This window comes from Rhincodon typus, chromosome 12 (assembly GCF_021869965.1).
Source record: "Rhincodon typus isolate 14 chromosome 12, sRhiTyp1.1, whole genome shotgun sequence".
Lineage (NCBI taxonomy): Eukaryota > Metazoa > Chordata > Chondrichthyes > Orectolobiformes > Rhincodontidae > Rhincodon > Rhincodon typus.
This window is the reverse complement of record NC_063343.1, coordinates 48,877,025-48,895,743: the sequence shown is the minus strand read 5'-3', so window position 1 is coordinate 48,895,743 and position 18,719 is coordinate 48,877,025. Positions and strand designations below refer to the sequence as shown.

General features: G+C 39.4%; 1 protein-coding gene across 3 annotated transcripts in view; it reads left to right on the top strand.

Annotated features, from left to right (window-relative positions):
* The window catches only part of LOC109918582 (sorbin and SH3 domain-containing protein 2-like), a 101,642-nt gene that overhangs the window by 76,286 nt on the left and 6,637 nt on the right, over positions 1-18,719 (top strand). For all 3 annotated transcript variants that reach the window (XM_048604040.1, XM_048604039.1, XM_048604038.1), the window contains 4 exons: positions 2,373-2,487; positions 2,588-2,692; positions 4,592-4,795; positions 14,911-14,960. In XM_048604040.1, coding sequence (XP_048459997.1) covers positions 2,373-2,487; positions 2,588-2,692; positions 4,592-4,795; positions 14,911-14,960 — 474 coding nt within the window. The remainder of the gene's footprint in view (positions 1-2,372; positions 2,488-2,587; positions 2,693-4,591; positions 4,796-14,910; positions 14,961-18,719) is intronic.

Below are 18,719 nucleotides of genomic sequence, written 5' to 3'. Positions count from 1 at the left end.
GCAGACGATTGGCTATTGCCTTTCCTTCCCTGTGGATATTTTACCATTGGTGAAAGAGATGCCTGGCAGCTTGCCTAACCATGGTCAAATTGAGACCTAAGTTACCAGTCAATGGTCTCCTCCTGCCGTGGGAGTTTTCTTTTTCCCACAGGTGGGGAAACTTAATGTCAAGTGTCAGGCTTACCAGGTTTCACCTGGTGGCACTGTTGTTTGGCAAGGGCGTGCCTGCTGTTCATGAATTCTGTGCCCATTGGTTGTTGTCCTCAATACTCAGCCATCACATTTTCCCTTCATCCCTACCCTAGTGATCCTAACATCTCCACCCCTGCACCCCCTCCTTCCTTGCCAGAAGCTGCCACCCTGATTTAAAGGCCCTGATGTGTGGCATCTCCTATTCAGGCTCCCTGTAAACACCACTTCTGGTGACACAGCTTGAAGAAGAGAACTGCTGGTAATTTAATTAGTCAGCTCCTTGCAGACGCAGGACTACTTCTCAGTAAGAGACAAAAGCCCCACCCCAAGCCAATAAATGAGCAGAGGGCCATAAAGTGGCATAGGTGGGGATGTATGAAGCTGTTGGGCTAGCCAAAGAGAGGTTTGCTGCTGAATTTTACACCAGTGTGGGGATCTCATGCTACTGTCAAATTGGCAGCTAGAGCATCCACTCTACAATCCCTCAACAAGTTCATGCAAAACCATCATATCCATTTAGGAGAAAACAGAATTAAGCCTAAAGCAAATGTTGCAAGCATTCTTCTGTTTTATCTGTGTTGACATGGCTGAACAATGAGGTCACTAAAACCAAATAGAAACAATGAAAGACCAGAGACAAAGACTGCACTTTTATGTAGAAATGATGGCTCCATGCAACAGACAGAAGTCAAGGGCAAGCCCTGCTCTACTGTCCTTGCAATTCAAACCAAATTTTACATTATTCAGGCATTTAGTTGTTTTTAGAGCAAGGCTGTGGACCAGTTGAGAAAGAATGTCCAGGCTCCAAAATCTGCCAGTCGATTAGACATTCAGTAGCTCTTCAGTCCCAGCACCACCTCTGGAAGTTGTGAACACTACTTGGATTGCAGAAAGCCTCAAATGACTAACCGTCGAGGAAACGTGGAGAATAGGAGTGGATTTTGGGGCTCACTGGGGTCATTGAGGCATATTCAGGCAAGGATGGGCAGATGATCATGAGGTTGTGAAGGGATCTTCTAGGAAGGTCAGCTCATACCCCTCCATGGGTCGTACCCCAATGTCTGATCAGGAGTTACCCCCAAACAGGTCCGTAGGGATGCTGTCTGGTTTTACTGGGTGTCCTCCCCAGCTGACCAACCAATGGTAAAGTGCCAGCAACAGAGGAAAGAGGCCCTTAAATGACAAATAATTAGTTGCATCAGGGATTCAATTAGACTCAAGATAGGCAGGCCAACTCATCACATTCCTCATCACTGGTAAAATACTAATGAATGTGGACATTCATAGATATATGCATATCAATAAAGCGAGATGATATGTTAATGAGGCTGTTAATACATGCCAATACTAATACATACAAATGGGCCTCTCACTGCTCGCTAGCAAAAATCTTGTCTCACTGTTCAACACTTGGTTGGAAAACGGACCATTTTGCTCTCAATGTCAGGAATCTCCTTACTGCCTAACTTTCTCACCAATGCCCATTTTGTTCAGCAACTGGGGTAACTCAACACAAAGTATATAAAACATTTGGTTATTAAATTTCACCTGCACTGTCATAATCGAGGTAATATTTTAATTGACTCAAAAAAGTTAGAGATATGAAATTTTGTGCGTCTTCACTTACCTAAAAGTTAAATATTTCCATTGCCATTGATTGATCCCAATGATGCAGCAGAAATGAGACAAACAATACCTCATTTACCAATTGTTTTTCAACTCTACAAAAGGGCTGGTGTTTAGTTCAGAACATAATTCATTTATTACTTTTTTCAATTCCTTCACCGCTGTTCATACCTGCTCTGTAGAAATAAAATGAAAACACCTTTCTTCTCTAAGGGTGACTGCAGAGGTCCTATATGGAATATTGAGCAGTTTAAGCCCTGTTAACACTGTGCAAGATGACCTAAAATGACCTATAAAATCAGACTTTGGCCACCCATCCACACATTTTAATCAGATATATAGGCATTTTGTTTTTCTTTGGATTGCATAACATTCCAGAACAGCACACGAGCTTTTCACATTAGGGAAGTTATATTGAAATAGTTTATTCTTTAATTGCTGGCAAACACATCTGAGAGAGTGCATCTCTAAATAATAGACTCTTTTGATGTGGTAACATGATTATTTTCGAGGGCAGTTGCACAATCACATGAAACTCAATAATATTTCCTCAGAGAATTGCCTGTCAGAAAGGGAGACATCATCTTCATCCACAAACAGAGGGATCACAACTGGTATGAAGGCCAATGTAATGGAAAGAGTGGCTTAATCCCAATTTGCTACGTAGAGGTTGGAGAAAATTTAATGCATTCATTTTTTTGGAAAACAAATTTCAATAACATGCTTTACTCTATATTAAAATATTCCTGATTGCAATATTTTTTGTCAGCCTGTTTCTGACCTACAGAGAAATGAGCAAAAAGCACTTGATGAAATTGCAGTTGTTAGATTCAGATTTGCTGCCTTGACTAACATAGAACTGCCACTGGAAAAGGTAAGCTACCCATGTTGATCTAGCCTTTAACCAAAGATCTTTGATTATTTTATAAGGTTTATGGAATAAAACCTGGTATAAATGAAGGCATTAAAAATTTGGATGGAAAAATCAAAGGGAAACACCTGAAGTTGGTCTCATTAAACAGAAATATGGCAATGACTTGAAAGAAAATTAACTGCTTTGCTTTTTACAGATTCACAAAATTGCAGGAGACCATTCAGCCCATTGTGACTACACCAGCTCACTGAACAGTTTAACTTAGTGATAATCTCCTGTCCTTGCCTCAAAACTTTGTGTGTTGTTTCTATTTAAATAATAATCCAATGCCTTCTTGAATGGATCAGTTGAACCTGCCTCCACCACACTTCTGGGCAGTGCATTCTAAACCCTAAGATTTACTATGTGAGAAACCTTTTCCTGGCCCTGTGTTCACTTCAATGACATTCTTGTCGGTTTGGAGTCACATGCAGCCCAGGCAGGTAAGGATGGCAGATTTATTCCTTCAAGGGAAGTAATGTGCAGTGTAAATGTCAGTGAACTATTCATCACGAGCAAATTAACCTTCTGGGGACCTGGGTCTAAATCCCATCATAGCAGATGGTGAAACGTGAATTCAATAACACAACAATCTGTAATTGATGTGGCTAATTTAATAGTGATGTACCTACCATTGATCATCATAACAACGAATCAGTTTCAGAGATGCCCTTTAGGGAAGGAAATCTGCTGTCCTTACATGCAGTAGATGAGCAGCTACTGCCTACCCCTGGTGATGAATCCGTATTCTGCTATGTTTAACACCAATTGGAGGAAGCAATGAAAGTGGCAAGGACACAGAATGTAATCTGGGTGGGGGACTTCAATGTCCATCACAAAGAGTGGCTCAGTACCACCTCTACTGGCTGAGCTGACCCATTTCCTAAAGGACGTGGCTGTTAGCTTGTATCTGCGATAGTTGGTGAGGGAATCAATAAGAGGGACAAACTTACTTGACCTCACCCTCACCAATCTACCTGTCCCAGATGTATCTATCTAGATGACAGTATCTGTGGGAGTGACCACCTTACACAGTCTCATGGAGCCAAGGTTCCATATTCACATTGAAGATACATCCATTGTGTTGTGAGACACTACCACCATTCTAAATGGGCCAGACATTGAGCAGATCTGGCAACTGAAAACTGGACATCTATGAGATGCTGTAGGCCATCAGTAGCAGCAGAATTCCATTCAACAATAATGTGTGAACTTATGGCTTAGCATTTCCCCCACCCGACCACTATTAACATATGGCTACCAATACACTACAGCTCTGCCAGCCTGTCCTCCATTTCTAGCCACACCATGCATACAGATATATTATTCCTTAATTACAGTTAGAAACACCCCAGACCATCTCACACAGGCATCCCAATTGTGACAATGTATCCCTGGTCAATTGTGAAAAGATGAGACATTATGCATGCATGTGGTCAAATTGTAATTAGATTTAAGTTAAACTGTTAAATGACCATTAGGTTTTCACTGCTTAACTTGTGAAACAAGTAGTAGCTAAACATGGGCTCCATACTTTGAGGGAAATGTCATGGTTGTAATGGCAGCTTGAATTACAATGTTGTATCCAATACCAATCCAGCTTAGTGGTTTTGCCTACTTGAATATGAGTATATTTTACTAAAATACAGCGGGTCACTTCTGTGCAGTGCTCTTCTTCACAGGATGGATTTAAATACAGAGATGTTAAATTGCCTAGGATGTGCTTACAGCCAGTCACAAGGAAATTAGGAAGAAAGAGAATATTACTTTGGCTATAACTGCCATGAATCAAGTTACTGAAATATGTTATAAAGGTCCATGTATTGTACTACAGCTTTAACTAATAATGATTTATTTCAGGACCAATCAGTAGTTCTGCTCAGGAGAATAGATGAGAACTGGTATGAAGGAAAGTATCCAGGGACAAATCGGAAAGGGATATTTCCTGTCACATATGTTGAAGTCGTTGGTAAATCAACCAATGAGTCTGTCTTCCCCCAACATCTGCCAACATCTGGGAGCGATATGAAAATAAAAATGGCTTCCCAGAGGTCTTTTCAACAGGTAAGTTAGCACAGGGAATGATTTTACTTGATTTTCAGGACATTAATTGAAATAAAAGACAGAGTGTGATTCTGACAAGAGGCACTTTATTACCTTCCAGTGCTGTTGTACCTATACACCACAGATAAAGTAAGATTAAAATTTCAGATAAGGTTGAGGCAGCATTAGTATCACTGAACATCAGATCACTGACAGACAGCATTATAGGAAGCAGGGAGAAGATGATTCAATCCTCACACCCACACACCCACCTCCCTTCACAAACTGTTGAGCCCTCCTTCATTGCTAGACCAATTGATCTGAATTACATCACATTGTCAATGAAGAGCACTGTGTATTCCTGTTGGGTGGAACAACAAATTAGATGAGATCATTACATCTAGATTACTGTTGTATGCTGCTAGCTAGATAAAATACGTATTTGTACAAATCTGGAATAAAGCCATCCAGGCCACCCAGCTTATCATGGAAGACGTTGGTGAGATTTTGGAAATATTAAGGAAAAGAATTGAGGTGTACACCCTTCAGTGGAGAGTAGAAACATTTCTTTCCAAACAAAAATTGAGGACACAAATGTGAGTAACACACATTTATGCAAGTGATGGTAAATATCATAACACTAAGTGCCATGTAGGTAGGTATGAGTGCCAAACATTTGAGGTTATGCAACTTTATTTATATTTTTACCTCTTAGTGTTTTGTGAACGAGAGCTTGCAATACCAGATGGGGCATTATTTATCATGGTGTTTGAATTTATCATTGCAACTTTAATTTGGCAATGTTTTTATACCATTTGCATAATATTGTACAGTTCATTTGAAAGATATAAGACACGGTATATGCGGAAGTTCTCCCTTTTTGAAATGTTATGGTAATTTGAAAGAATGCTTTTGAGACTAGCCTGTTAAAAACATAATTCAGCATTTAATTTCGGTGTCATGCCTTCTATAGTTACTTTCTGAGACTATTAGCCCAAAGGTTGTTGGATTTCCATTTCCTTTGTTACTCTCTCATTTTCTGAGTCTCTAACATCCCATTTATTAATGGCTAATCCATTTTTTTTTTGCACTGCAGCTAATTTTGCCATTTCAATAACATCTATCATTCTATCACAGATTCCCTTCAATAAGTCGAGTTTGGCAACAGGTGTCAAGCTGCTGCTGTCTTGTGCTTGTAGATTAGGCCTTTTCATTATTCAGCAGAGTGTTACGTTTTCAACTGTACTTTTGATATCTGTCAATACCGCCACAATGAAAAGACAACTAAATAATTCAGGAGTATACCTTTACTGCCAGTATCTAGTCCCACAATAATGTGTATTCGAATCAAAAAAATGCAACTCCTTGTTGTTAAAAGCAAATAAGTGTAATCCCCCTTCACTTGGCAAATGTTTCAACAGACAATTTAATGAATATTTTGGTGTGACTACATTAATTATAAATGATTTAGTTTATTTATTTGACAAGCAATACATGAATTAATCGAGCAATATCTTAAAGTTACCCTCACACAATTTCAACTTATTTTCATACCATTCCGCACAATGTAGAAAATAACATTTTCTACACTTCAGAATACATGCCAGCAATATCCAAGTGAGGAGTTAGTGGATCTTGGAGGTGAGTGCCTTCCCATCTCTCTCTTTGAACCAGTATAATAGCTTACAGAAACTTCCCTATATAGTGCTCCTCCATCCTTCCTCAACAAGGCTTCTGATTACTTCATGCCTCACTCACCCTCCTCCTCCCACACAAAGCTTCATATTTCCCCCTCTCATGAGGCCTTGGATTTCTTCAAACATACCTCCTTGCTTCCAACCTTACTCCGTGCTCACCATAGACCAGCAATTCCCCTCACAGGCACCTGCTCTCCCAACTTCAAGTTTCTGATCTTGGCAGAAGAGTCCACTTCTGTCTGAGTCCACAAATCTCTGATATACACCTCTATGACACCATCCTCTCCTCCCACCCAGCTCTCAAAAATCCCCCTCAACACCACCAGGCTTCTCCCTACACCTCAGGGCCCCTGATCTTCCACAGTATTCTCACCCTCAAGCCTGCCTCCCTAGTGACCTTCACCCCTATTAAAGTCTCTGATATCTTCTGCAAGAACTTATCTCCCTCCACCTGGTTTCCAAACTGCCCTTCCCCAATCTCAACCTTTCGATCAACTGGGGATGGACAATAATTCTGGTTTAGCCAGTGACGCTCACACTCTGACATGCTTATTCTGGAGCCAGACCTGCTTTCATGGCAACTTAAAGATGAAAGGTTTTGAAAGGGAATTCCAAAAATCCTTGTCCACCCCTCCCACCCCACCCCGTGCAACATATTCCCCCACCCCAAACAGCTGCTTTAACGCTATAATGTTTCAGCTCTCAACCAAACATGCATAATGAAGCTTGACCCAGAAGCCAGGCAACCATTACAAAGGTTGAGCTGTGCTTAATTGACAGCTCTGGGCCTTTGATCTTCATCACTTTCACAATATTTGTTTACAAAAGGTTAACTGGTTTCAAGAGCCTTACCCTTCAGGTCTTGAAACTTAAAAGAGTTTGGATAATTGATGCTTTTCTTGCCTGCAGTAGAAAGGGGTTTTATTTTAGCGTTGTAAAGAGTTATGAATGAATCACTTCTTTAAGAGCTTTACTTTTCACACAAACAAATGCCACTATAGAGTTCACTGGTTTTACACATTGGATAATGTGGGATCATTTAGCTCTGTCGATTATATGCTGCTTCCACTATTTACCATGCAAGTAATTCTCTTATGTATTTTCACCAGGCTCAGTTTTATGTATGCCTATAGTGGGCATGTTAAGTACATAACTTGCCAAGGGGGCATCAGGAACCAAAGTGGGATTTCTGTTTTGGGGTACAATGGGGCATGGATAGAGCATGGGGAGCTTGTGTGCGGGGGCTGATAGCCATTCTGTTTTAATTGCAGCTGTGATTAAGCCCCACAGTATCGGGAAAAGCCTTATAAAAAGCCCATCTCTACAGACATCAGGTCATGTGGTTGTGGCCAATTTTTTTTTCTGGGATTGGTTGGCCCAAATTCAGCCAACACCCACCCCAGCAGTAATATTCACACCTCTGGAGCTGGTAATTCTTGAGATTGAATTTTCCTGACTTCCACTATCCACCTTGAGGAAAACGCATGCCTCCATCTTTGCTATGGTCTGGGTACACCCATGGATGAATGAAGATATGCATGGGGATGGATAGGGGGGAGGAAAGCTGCAAATGGAGAGCTACAAGAGTTGAAAGCAAAGACTGCAAGGTGTGGTAAAGGGAAGCTTCACATTTGTGGTTGGAGTTAGGCTGCAAGACTGGTGCAGAGGGAGATAACAAGAGCAGGGAGAGGGAGGCTGCAGCAGGTGAGTTTTACAGGCAAGACGTACAAAGGGTAGAGGCAGGAAGGTTGCAAGCAGAGGGGAGGGAGATTGCATTGTGGTGGAGAGGATGAGTGGGAAAGGTGATGTGAGGGAGCCAGCAGGGGATGGTGGACAAAGGAATGCTGCAAAATGGCGAGAATCTGTTTAAACCAGTCAAAGGAATAGTCAGCTAAATAAGAGGCAGGAAAACATAAAATCAATGAGGTGATCAATTCCTTGCAAATGAATTGGGACTCTCTCTCACAGTAAGGCTGCATAAGTTCAAGAACTACCACATGTGGAAAAGTATCATGGTTGCCCTCATCATGAACAGTATGCTAATTGTTAAAATCAAATCCGAAATTAAAACCTAAGGTAACTGCCCACTGAAATCTTTCAGGTTTGTGTATATGTGCTGGAAACACATTAGCTGTAAACTCACCAGTCCATGGAAGGCATTTTTGGGTGATGGCTTTTTGTGTGTAGATGTGTCAGTTACTTTGGAAAAAAATTTTTTTGCTAAATTATGTTTGGCATCTTATGGCAATTTAAATTCTGTGGTGCCGAGGAAATGGATACTCTCCTTGAGTGTTATGACTTTAAGTTTAATGAAGGGATAATAATTGTTGAAGATGTTGATAAATTCTTTTCATTCTATTTCTGTACGAGTCCAAACACCTCCTATATCAAAACAAACACAGAAGTGTTGTTACTATGTGACTGCATTACCAAATAAATGTGTTAGTAAAATGAAAGAAAGGCACTTACAAACTAATAATAAGTGCCCAAATATCAAAAACACAGACTAGCAATTAAGAAAATATCAAAAACACAGACTAGCAATTGAGGTCTTTAAAGATATATATTTTGAACCTGTTGGATATGACAAAGATTTTAAAGCCTGACAACATTCTGACAATAGTACTGAAGAATTTTACTCCAGAAACAACCGCACCCTTGGTCAAGCTGTTTCAGTACAGCTACAATACTGGCTTCTGCCCAATAATGTCAAAAATTTTCCAGGCATGTTTTCTCCAAAAAAAACATCAGCATAAGTCTAGCCCATCAATTCCCAACCGATCAGCCTTCTCTTGATTATCAGCAAGGTGGTGGTAGCTATTGTTGAGTTGCACTTGCTCAGCAATAACCTGCTCACTGAAGCTCAATTTGAGTTTCACAAGAGACACTCAGTTCCTGAACCCATTACAGCCTTGCTCCACACACGGACACAAGAACTGAGCTCCAGAGGTTAGCTGAAAGTAGCTGCTCTTAACATCAAGGCAACACTGGACCAAGTATGGCATCAAAGACCCCTAGTAAAACTGGAGTTAACAGAAATCAGAGGGAAAATTCTGCACTTATTGGAGTCATATTTAGCATTAAGGAATGTGATTGTGATGATCAGAGAACAATGATCTCAGTCTCAGGACATTGGTGTGAAGTTTCTCAAGGTAATGTCCAAACTAAAATTATTCTCAAATTCTTCAGCAATGTCCTTCCTTCCATCATAATGTTAGAATGGGGATATTTGATGGTGGTTGCATAACGTTCAAGACCAATCACAACACCTCAGATTTTGAAACAGACTGAAGTAACATTCACACTACACAAACATCAGACTATGACTGTCTCCAACAAGAGAATCTGTCTACCTGCCCTTGACATTCCATGACATTATCATCACTGACTAGCTCATTAACAACATCCTCAAGGGTTACTATTGACTAAAATCTGAACTGGACCAGTAATGCTACAGCTACAATAGTAGGTCAGTGACTTGAAATTCTGAAGTGAGTAATTTGCCTCGTGTCTCCCCTTGGCCTGTTCACCACGTATAGGACACAAGTCAGGAGTATGATGGAATATTCTCCACTTAGCTGGATGAGTGTAGCTCCAACTACACTGAGGAAGCTCCATACCGTCCAAGTCAAAAATGCTTCATTGGTTGGCAACTATTCACTAAAATCAACATTCGTTCCTTCCACTGCCGACACACACTGGCAGTAGTGTGCAATGTATACAAGATGCACTGCAGTAACTCACCATGGCTCCTTTGATGGACATTTAAAACCCTACCAACAAGAAAGCCAAGGTCAGCAGACCCATGGGAACACCAGGACCTACAAATTATCCCCCAAGACGTACCCTATCTTAGGAATATTGATGTTCCTTTACTCTTGTGGTATTAAAATGATGAAAATCTCTTTCCAGCAGCAATAAAGAAGTATCTTCACCAAATGGACTGCCCCAGTTCAAGAAGGGAAATGAGGGATGTGTAACAAATTCTTTACTTGCATTTTCTGACCATGGCAGTTCATCACATAGATGTGTACCTGTTATCCTGTCAACTGTTTCATTTCCCTTCCATGGCCCTCAGAGGTCTCTTTATTCAAGCCACTGTCCCAGATATAGGCTGGTTGTTAGTTGACCAGATCTGTCCCCTGTAGACATGACTTATGTGTGAGTAACTGTCATCCAATCATATAGCTGGCTTGGAACAAGGCCTTCCTCTCACAAGGAAAATCATCCAGTCATTACAAATTTGTACCAATATGTGTACGTAAACGGAAGTTAATTTTTAATTCCCATGGACTTTTCAATGAACCTCATCGGGCTTATGCATTATCATTCTTTTCACTGGCATTCTTCCTCCTTAACAGGCAAATACTCTGTGTTTTGATGTTAGGAATCAGTTAGCTAGGTGACTAGAGTGTGGTGCATGTTAAAGCCAACAGGGTAGTTTCAGTCCAAGTACCAGCTGTGGTAATTGTTAAAGGCCTCCCTCCTCAATTTACCCAATGCTTATGGAGGAGTTACCCTTAAACAATACAGGCCTAATCATTTCTCTGATTGAGAGGGATGACTATGGTCTCTTGTGGACTGTGGCTTCTTGCAGAAATACATTCTTCTTGGAAATAATTTGATGATACTATGGATTTAAGAGCTGCATTTTGTTCTTTTTTAAGAGAGGTTTTAAGATAGAGGCACTGAGCAGTCTATGCAGAGCCACTAGTGTAAATAGTTTGTGAGGCCTTTAGGGTTTTGTTTTTAAGTTAGAACAATAGAAGCACCTGAATGGGTGGTCAAGCTTTCACAGAACCAGGATTTTTAGTTCTAGTTTTCAGTTGCTATTGGGGTCTTGAAGAAGTGGAAACTGTTTTTACATCTCTCAGTTACAACTAAAAGTTGGGGTTCTCTTCCTGCTGCTGGAATTGCATGTAAGACAATCTGTTTTTCTGAATTTGCCTTCTGTCAAGCGGGTGTTTATGGTATGTTACTATATTGGAACGGTTACTGTTTAGTAGTAAAATAATCTATTATTCTGTTAAGTTTTCCAATAGAGTTGCAGCTACACTGATTTTTTTTTAAATTTATTGCATTTTAACCATAGAGTATGAATAAAGCATGTTTTGCTTCAAATCTGGTAGTTTGATCAATTGAATTACATCCGAATGCCTGGCACTTGCCTTTAAAATAAGCGGAGATCAGGGTCTAGGCTATCTTCTTAATATATTTTGAGGAGGCCTGGTCTGGTCCATAACATAATTCTCATTCTGATGATGGTTTATGAATTGTGTTATGTTATAGTCAGTACACAGTTAAAGCATTAATGATGAACTTATGTCTAAAAATCACATAAAACTGAACTATTCTCTATACAAGTTCAAGCAAAATAAAGTTGACATGTGCTGTGCTTGCAGCCCAATCATGATTAATACAGATTTATGCCAAGAAAAGTTATGCTTGAATTGTGTTAGATTATTATAAACTGCAGATAAAGCTAAGACAGTCGGTAAATCTTTATACCATACAGACTGTTGAATAATTAATTCAGGTATTTAATCAAAGAAAAAAATCATGAGCCATAAATATATTTTCAACCCAGTTGTGGTTATAACCATGAAAACCATTGCTAACTCTCAGTGAACTGGTTATGTTTTGTGTGCTGAGAGAAGCAAGAGCTTATTTTTACAAACATGATGCCATTACATCATTCATGAAGCTATCATAGCATCATCCGTCTCTCATTCCCTTGATTAAAGAGTATTGTGTTTTAGCCTCATGGGTGGCAGCAACTTTACATTTTTTATAATCAGCCGTTTTGACCGTAAGGGCACTGTATGCCAGTTTTGTTTTATTTTTCTTTATCCAAGAACACTACACTTTTAATAGATAGAAAATTTTTTTTTTCCACAAATAATTTAGTAAACATACACTGTGGGCTACAACATTGGATTCCCCTTTGCCTGTTTTAGAGGTGGCTTGAAAATCACCATTCAACACTGTCTGCCATATTGATTAGGAGTTATCAGTATGTATCTGAAGTCTGCTCCTCAAACTGATATTAGACTCATTGTACATGCAAATTGAGGGTGCAAGGCCTCCTTTAGGCCCTTATGTCAAATTTGGATTTGATTGCAAAAAACTATAGAACATGCCATACTGGAATCCTCTGCCCACCATTATTCCCAAATGTGATACGATTAGAGTGGAATTTGATGTTATATCATGTGAAGCAAAATAATCATTTTAACTTGCAGCTATCTTTGATGAGCTATGAGAACTCCAGCAAAGGTGTTCAATGTCATTAAATCTGTAATTAAGAACACATAACACTGAAAAGAACTCAACAGATCAAACAAAATTTGTGAACTAGAAAGGGAGTTATCATTTCAGATTGGCCTTTGTCAGAATTAGGTTGAGTGAGGGGAACATAGAAACTGATGTTATGCCAATGCCACAGCACAGTTCTTGATGAAAAGATCTGGAGATGTTAAGAGACTAAGGAGTGGTAGAGGTACATGGAGTATTTTGGAGATGGGTAAAAGATTTTGCTGTGTTAGGGAAAGTCTCCGCACCAAAGAAGTGGATGCAAAAGCAGAGTCAATGAAAGATGGCCTCATCATCCTGACAAATGTAAAATTTATTGAGGTGGACATAAAGATAGGGCCTTTGCTGAGGAGAGATAATCCAGAGTCAGAGAGGGGAAGGTCAGAAGGGTCTATGAATACTTGAAAAGAGAAAGATATTCAAAAAGATGGGCTCTGAGGAAAGTGAAGTAAAAGACATACAAAGGGGTGTTAGTATCTATGAGTTGTTGAATCCTGCAATCCTTTACACCTAAAAGGAAAAGAAGTGTTAAAGCTCCACATGAGATGATGGATGAAATGAAATTAAGACAGTTTTGAAATAGAGTGAGTCAGTGCCATTTACAAGAGAGGTTGAGAGTATGCACTGGGCAATACATGGCATTAAGATTTGGGAATGTAGCGAGAACAGCAAAGTGAGGAATTCTACATGTCTGGAAGATGTTTGTAATCATGGGTGGCTGTGAAGGGTGGAAATATAGTTGGATCCACATGGAACAGGTGGAGGTGGGAACAAATGCTAAGGAAGTGGATGTGAATGTAGAGGCTTTTTCTAAAGATACTTGATCAAATATGAGATTGGAACTAGAAAGTAACCAAGATGAACAAGATAGAAGGTAGGGTAGCACGGTGGCTCAGTGGTTAGCCTCACAGCACCAGGGATCTGGGTTCAATTCTACCCTTGGGCAACTGTATGTGGAGTTTGCACATTGTCCCCATTGTCTGCATGGGTTTCTTCCGCGTGCTCTGGTTTCTTCCCACAGTCCAAAGATGTGCAGGCAAGGCGGATTGACCATGCTAAATTGTCTGTAGTATTCCAGGGATGCGCAGGCTAGGTGGATTAGCAATGGGAAATGTGGAGTTACAAGGATAGTGTTGGGGGTGTGGTCTTCAAAGGGTCAGCGTGGACTTGATGGACCAAATGGCCTGCTTCCACGCTGTAGGAATTCTATGATTCTAGAAGAGACAAACTGAAATCCGACTGGTGAGAAGAGTAAAACTTCAAGGTGGCATTCCTGAAAGAACAGTGCCAATAAATTGTGCACTAATTCAAAATCAACATACCACAGGTAATGGAAAACTAAAGTAATAACTGTAAATGGGAAAAGTATGTAGAAGGCCAAGAAGCATTGTGGAGAAAAAAAAAGAATTATCATTGACCTGCAATGTTTTTGTCCACAGACGCTGCCTGCCATACTAAATGTTTGCAGCCTTTTCTACTCTTTATTTCAGATTTCCAGCAAGTACATTATTTTGCTTCAGTACCAATAAATATGTGAATGATTTCCATTATTCATGTTAAGATCAATAGAATGTGCTTTCCCTTTGAAGAGGAATGAAATTTCCCATCTCTGCAGAAGAGACAAGTAGCTGCACTTTATTCTTCGGGTCATAACTCATCACAACTTAACAGACATAGAAACATGGTTCTACTTGGGACTCAGTGCAAACACATAAAATAGAATATCCTGAGATGTTAAAGAAGGTTGTAGACTTTGGTTAGTCAAAAGTCAATAATGTACAGGTCACTTGGCCTAAACGGGTGGCATATAATTTCTTTGAAATTATTTCTTTGAAATTTCTTTGACAGAGAATTTGAAATATTCATGAGATTCCTACAAGCTATTAAATTTCACACTGAGGTCTCGAGGAATTATGAAAAAACCCTTCAACTCACTGGCATGTACTCTGATGGCTCTCATAATAATGCAGACAACTTAAGAGTGCAATCTTATTGAAATATGTTTTCAAAGTAAATTAATAAGATGCAGATATGATATTTTTCTAAGATAGATGTGATTGTTAATTAAATCAGTCCTCATCTGCCTGTCCAAGACATTAAAGGATCTTATGCTTTTTTTTGCTGCAGCTTCAGCAAAAGAGCATGAATAATGACAGTATTCAATCTGGTGAAGAAACGTGAGTACTTAATTTCCTCAGGAAATCACATACAGTGCATGAAACACACTGAATGATCTGCATGAACACCTAATTAGTTTTACCTCAGGAATTGTTAAGAACGTTGGTGCTTAACAAAAAATATCATTATTTCATGCTTCAAATACTTACATGTAGGTAATGGGGAAGAAATTTGATAATCTCCTAATCTTATTTGATGCTAAACAGCTGGATATGATTAGAAAGCATAGCAAACTGACCAGGTCATAATGTGCCTTTTCTGACAGAAGTTGGGAACATTTCTCTTATCTGTGTATCAATGCTGTCCTCCTTGGTTTAGATGATAACATCAACCAGTCTATAAATACCTTGGCAACTGTTAGTTGAAAACATAGTAGGAAAAATGGCCTCACTCTGAACGGCAGAGCAGAGTGAGTATAAGCATTAAGGAGTATAGTTTTTAACAAATTCTAATCCATCATCCACCAAGGGAGGGTGCTGACTGGTGATTTATTTTTTAAAAAGTCTTCCAAAACTTTTTTTGTTCATATTTGTTAAGTTTGTTTAGTTTAAAAAAAAATTAGTTTTGGCTGGTAGTTTTGATTGTGTGGAATACACATCTGTAATGAATGAAAACTCCTGAATGCTCCTCATATCTTGAGAACTTAGACAAATGGAGATACAGGAAGTATCGACATCTGGAGGTGCTTGAGCTCAGGATTCTGACAGCTGCCATCACTTTGGTGTATCCATGAGGTTGAGGGCTATGTGGATAAGAAGTCACTGGATGTGCTAACACTAAACTTAAGAGTTTGCAGGTAGAATAGAAATGAGCGACACTAGGCAGTCAAAGAGGCCCAGGCTCTTAATGTAACAACTCCCTGACAGCATCCTACTCTAGTTAGTAACACGGTTGAGAATAATGCTTTTTTTGGGAGTACAGACACAGCCAATATCACAGTATTACCGCTAACTCAACTGGAAAAAAAGCAGAAGGAAGACTAGAAAATTAATATCAATAAGGAATGCTATAGTTCAGGTAACAAATAAGCAATTCTGTGGTGACAGACATAAATCCGGTATTACACGTTGCCCTTCTGGTTCCTGGACCAAATGTTTTATTGAATGCTTGCAGATCATTCTGAAGGGAGGATGGGGTAACTATCTAGCAATTATGGTTGATGTTGCTACAAACTACATATGTAGAAAGAAGGATGTGACCTTTCAGGCAGAAAATAGGATCTACACAAGAAACTAGCAAACAGCCTGAGAAGGTAGTAAACTCAATGTTACTTACTGTGCCACATACTAAAGAGTACAAAAAAGGAGTGTCAAGAAGATGAATGCACAGCTGAAGTAGGAAGGAGGACTTCAGATTCCTTGGGCATTGGGAATCATTCTAGGAAAGGTGGAACCTGTACAGGATGGATGGGTTACATCGACATTGAACTGGTATCAATGCCCTTGCAAGCTGTCTTTGTGTTGCCATTGTGGAGGTTTTAACCCATCATGAGGACCACAACAGTTAGCAATAGTAAAGCATTGGATAAAGTAAGACAGAACACAACAAGACCTAAATTGGGTTTCCTATGAATGTATGTGAATGCATGATATGCTATATTTGATTGGCAAGCTGCAGCTTCATATTTTTTCCCTGGAAATATGATATCATGATAATAATAGATATCTAGCTCAAAATAAACAGCAGACCTAGGTACAAAATCCTTCTGGATACAAGGTACCAAGAAGTATAAGAAAGGAAAGAAAGAAGGTGCAGTAGCAGAGTTAAATAAGGAATATATTTTCGTTCTGGAAAGACCGGATATCCTACAGGACTCAAGGAAAGAATTTATTTGGTGAGAGCTGAGAAACAATAGAGACCTTTACACTATAGGTGCATTCTATAGACTATCAAATAATGATGACCGACAGTAAGAGAGCACATATGGTCTATGCATGATATAATAATTTTCATTACCTACCAGAATGGTCAACTAAAATAGGACTGTTTGTCCAAACAGTATGGATTATTGTAAAAATGCAGGGGTTTCAGACTAACTGAATAGTTCTTTCAAAATGCTAGCACAGATGTCATGGATCAAATAGTCATCTTCCTATATAAAGCCATATTCAACAAGCCTAAATCAGTCTGAAGAAGGGTCGAGGCCCGAAACGTCAGCCTTCCTGCTCCTCTGCTGCTGCTTGGCCTGCTGTGTTCATCCAGCTTTACACCTTGTATAGCCTAAATCAGTCAACTTGGTCCTTCTTCCAAACTGAAAGAGGAACCAGGTACACTGTCAGTTTTATTGTATTATGTTTATTTGAAAAGTGGAATTCACTGACTTAATCATCATAAAAGCAAATTACTTTACCAATAAATATAATTCAGATAGATCTCTTTTTTAATTTTTTTCCAACCATTTTGTATATCAAAATCTATTTATATATGGAATGCTAAATATCTTGCAATGTCTCCTCACTTGAAGGAGTCAGTAAAATTGTCAAAGTAGTAAATTATCATTAATGGGAAAATAATCATAAAGACTGGAATGCATCAGTACTGACTGTGGTTGTTAACTCAGATATATTCCAAGTCTAGCCATATTACTTTTCCATGCCTATACTCCCAAATGAATCATCAGCACTATCTAACTCTCAAGTTGTTGCTAAGAAAGCACACTGTCACCACAAAGAAATGTTTGACAAACCTTTATTTATTCAGACAGGGAAATAAGCCAGAAATGCGTCATTGTAATTCTGATGATTTCATGCATAAGTAATGTGATCATGAAGTCTGTTTCACATAGATGATATGGCAAATCATTTTCATGAAAACACTGCATGTTGAACATTTCTTGCAATTTCTTTTTATGGCACCCTCATTAAAACCATCACAGTTTGTAAAAAATGAGTTTAACTCTGTGTCCCCACATAGCAAGTAGCTGGTTCCAGTAGTAATTGTGCCAAGATACAGAGAAGACAAGGCAAGAAGGAAAATTTTGAAGGAAGGGAGAGGTGCTCATGCCAGAGAAGAAATGACCTTGGTAGGCCACTTCCCTGCTCTGTCAGCCAAGAAAATTACACTTAAGAGTTGAGGAGAAATGAATGTAGCAAAGCCTAATTTAATAAATCAAAACGATTAAAACAACATCTACACAAAATCAGGCAGCATTGTAGACAGTGTTGATGACAGCATAAAATTACAACAGGATATTGATAGATTGGATGAATGGCAGAGCTGTGGCTGATAGATTTTGATATAAGCAAGTGTGACGTTATCCATTTCTGACCAGAAAACTATAGATCAGGGTATTTTTTAGAAGACACAAAGTTAAAAATAATGGATGTCCAATGAGATTTGGGAGTTCAGGTGCATTCTTCTTTAAAATACCATGAACAGGTGCAGAAAATAGTCAAGGAGGCTAATGGAATGCTGGCCTTCCGATCTGAAGAGCTGGAATATAAGCTTGCAGATGTTACACTGCAGCTGAACAAAACCCTAGATAGACTCCACTTGGAGTACTGTGAGCAGATCTGGGCACCACTCCTTAGGAAGGATATTTTGGCCTTGAAGGGAGTTCAATACAGGCTTACAAAGAAGATACTTAGATTTCAGAAGTTATGTTATGAGGATAGATTAAACAAATCAGGGACAGTAGGAACTGCCGATGCTGGAGTCTGAGATAACAAGATGTGGAGCTGAATGAACACAGCAAGGCAGGCAGCATCAGAGGAGCAGGAAAGCTGACGTTTCGGGTCTGGACCCTTCAGAAAATTTTC